This window comes from Fulmarus glacialis, unplaced genomic scaffold (assembly GCF_000690835.1).
Source record: "Fulmarus glacialis isolate BGI_N327 unplaced genomic scaffold, ASM69083v1 scaffold36482, whole genome shotgun sequence".
NCBI classification, from domain to species: domain Eukaryota; kingdom Metazoa; phylum Chordata; class Aves; order Procellariiformes; family Procellariidae; genus Fulmarus; species Fulmarus glacialis.
The window spans coordinates 1-234 of NW_009197820.1; the positions used below are offsets into that span (position 1 = coordinate 1).

Sequence of the window (234 nt, forward strand, 5' to 3'; positions counted from 1 at the left end):
GGTAGGACGGGACGGTGCCGGCAAGGTCGCCCCTGAGCTCCCGGGGTTGCACCAGGGGTTGCTGGAGAGAGGACGAAACCCACCAGCTGGTCCTGTGGGGTCCTGCCGCTCTGCCACCCGGCACCATGCTGCTGATCCTCGGCCTCCTGGTCTTGGTGCCCTGCCTGGCTCTCCTAACCTCCTTCCTCCTCTCTCCAGGAGGCAAAAGCGGTGGCACCAAGAAGAATGACGGCG

At 65.8% G+C, this 234-nt stretch overlaps 1 protein-coding gene across 1 annotated transcript in view; it reads left to right on the forward strand.

Annotated features, from left to right (window-relative positions):
* The first annotated feature begins 125 nt into the window (after positions 1–125).
* LOC104073043 (calcium/calmodulin-dependent protein kinase type II subunit alpha-like) overlaps positions 126–234 on the forward strand; it is an 8,938-nt gene continuing 8,829 nt past the window's right edge. Inside the window, exon 1 of the mRNA XM_009572691.1 lies at positions 126–234. Within this exon, the coding sequence (XP_009570986.1) occupies positions 126–234 (109 nt within the window).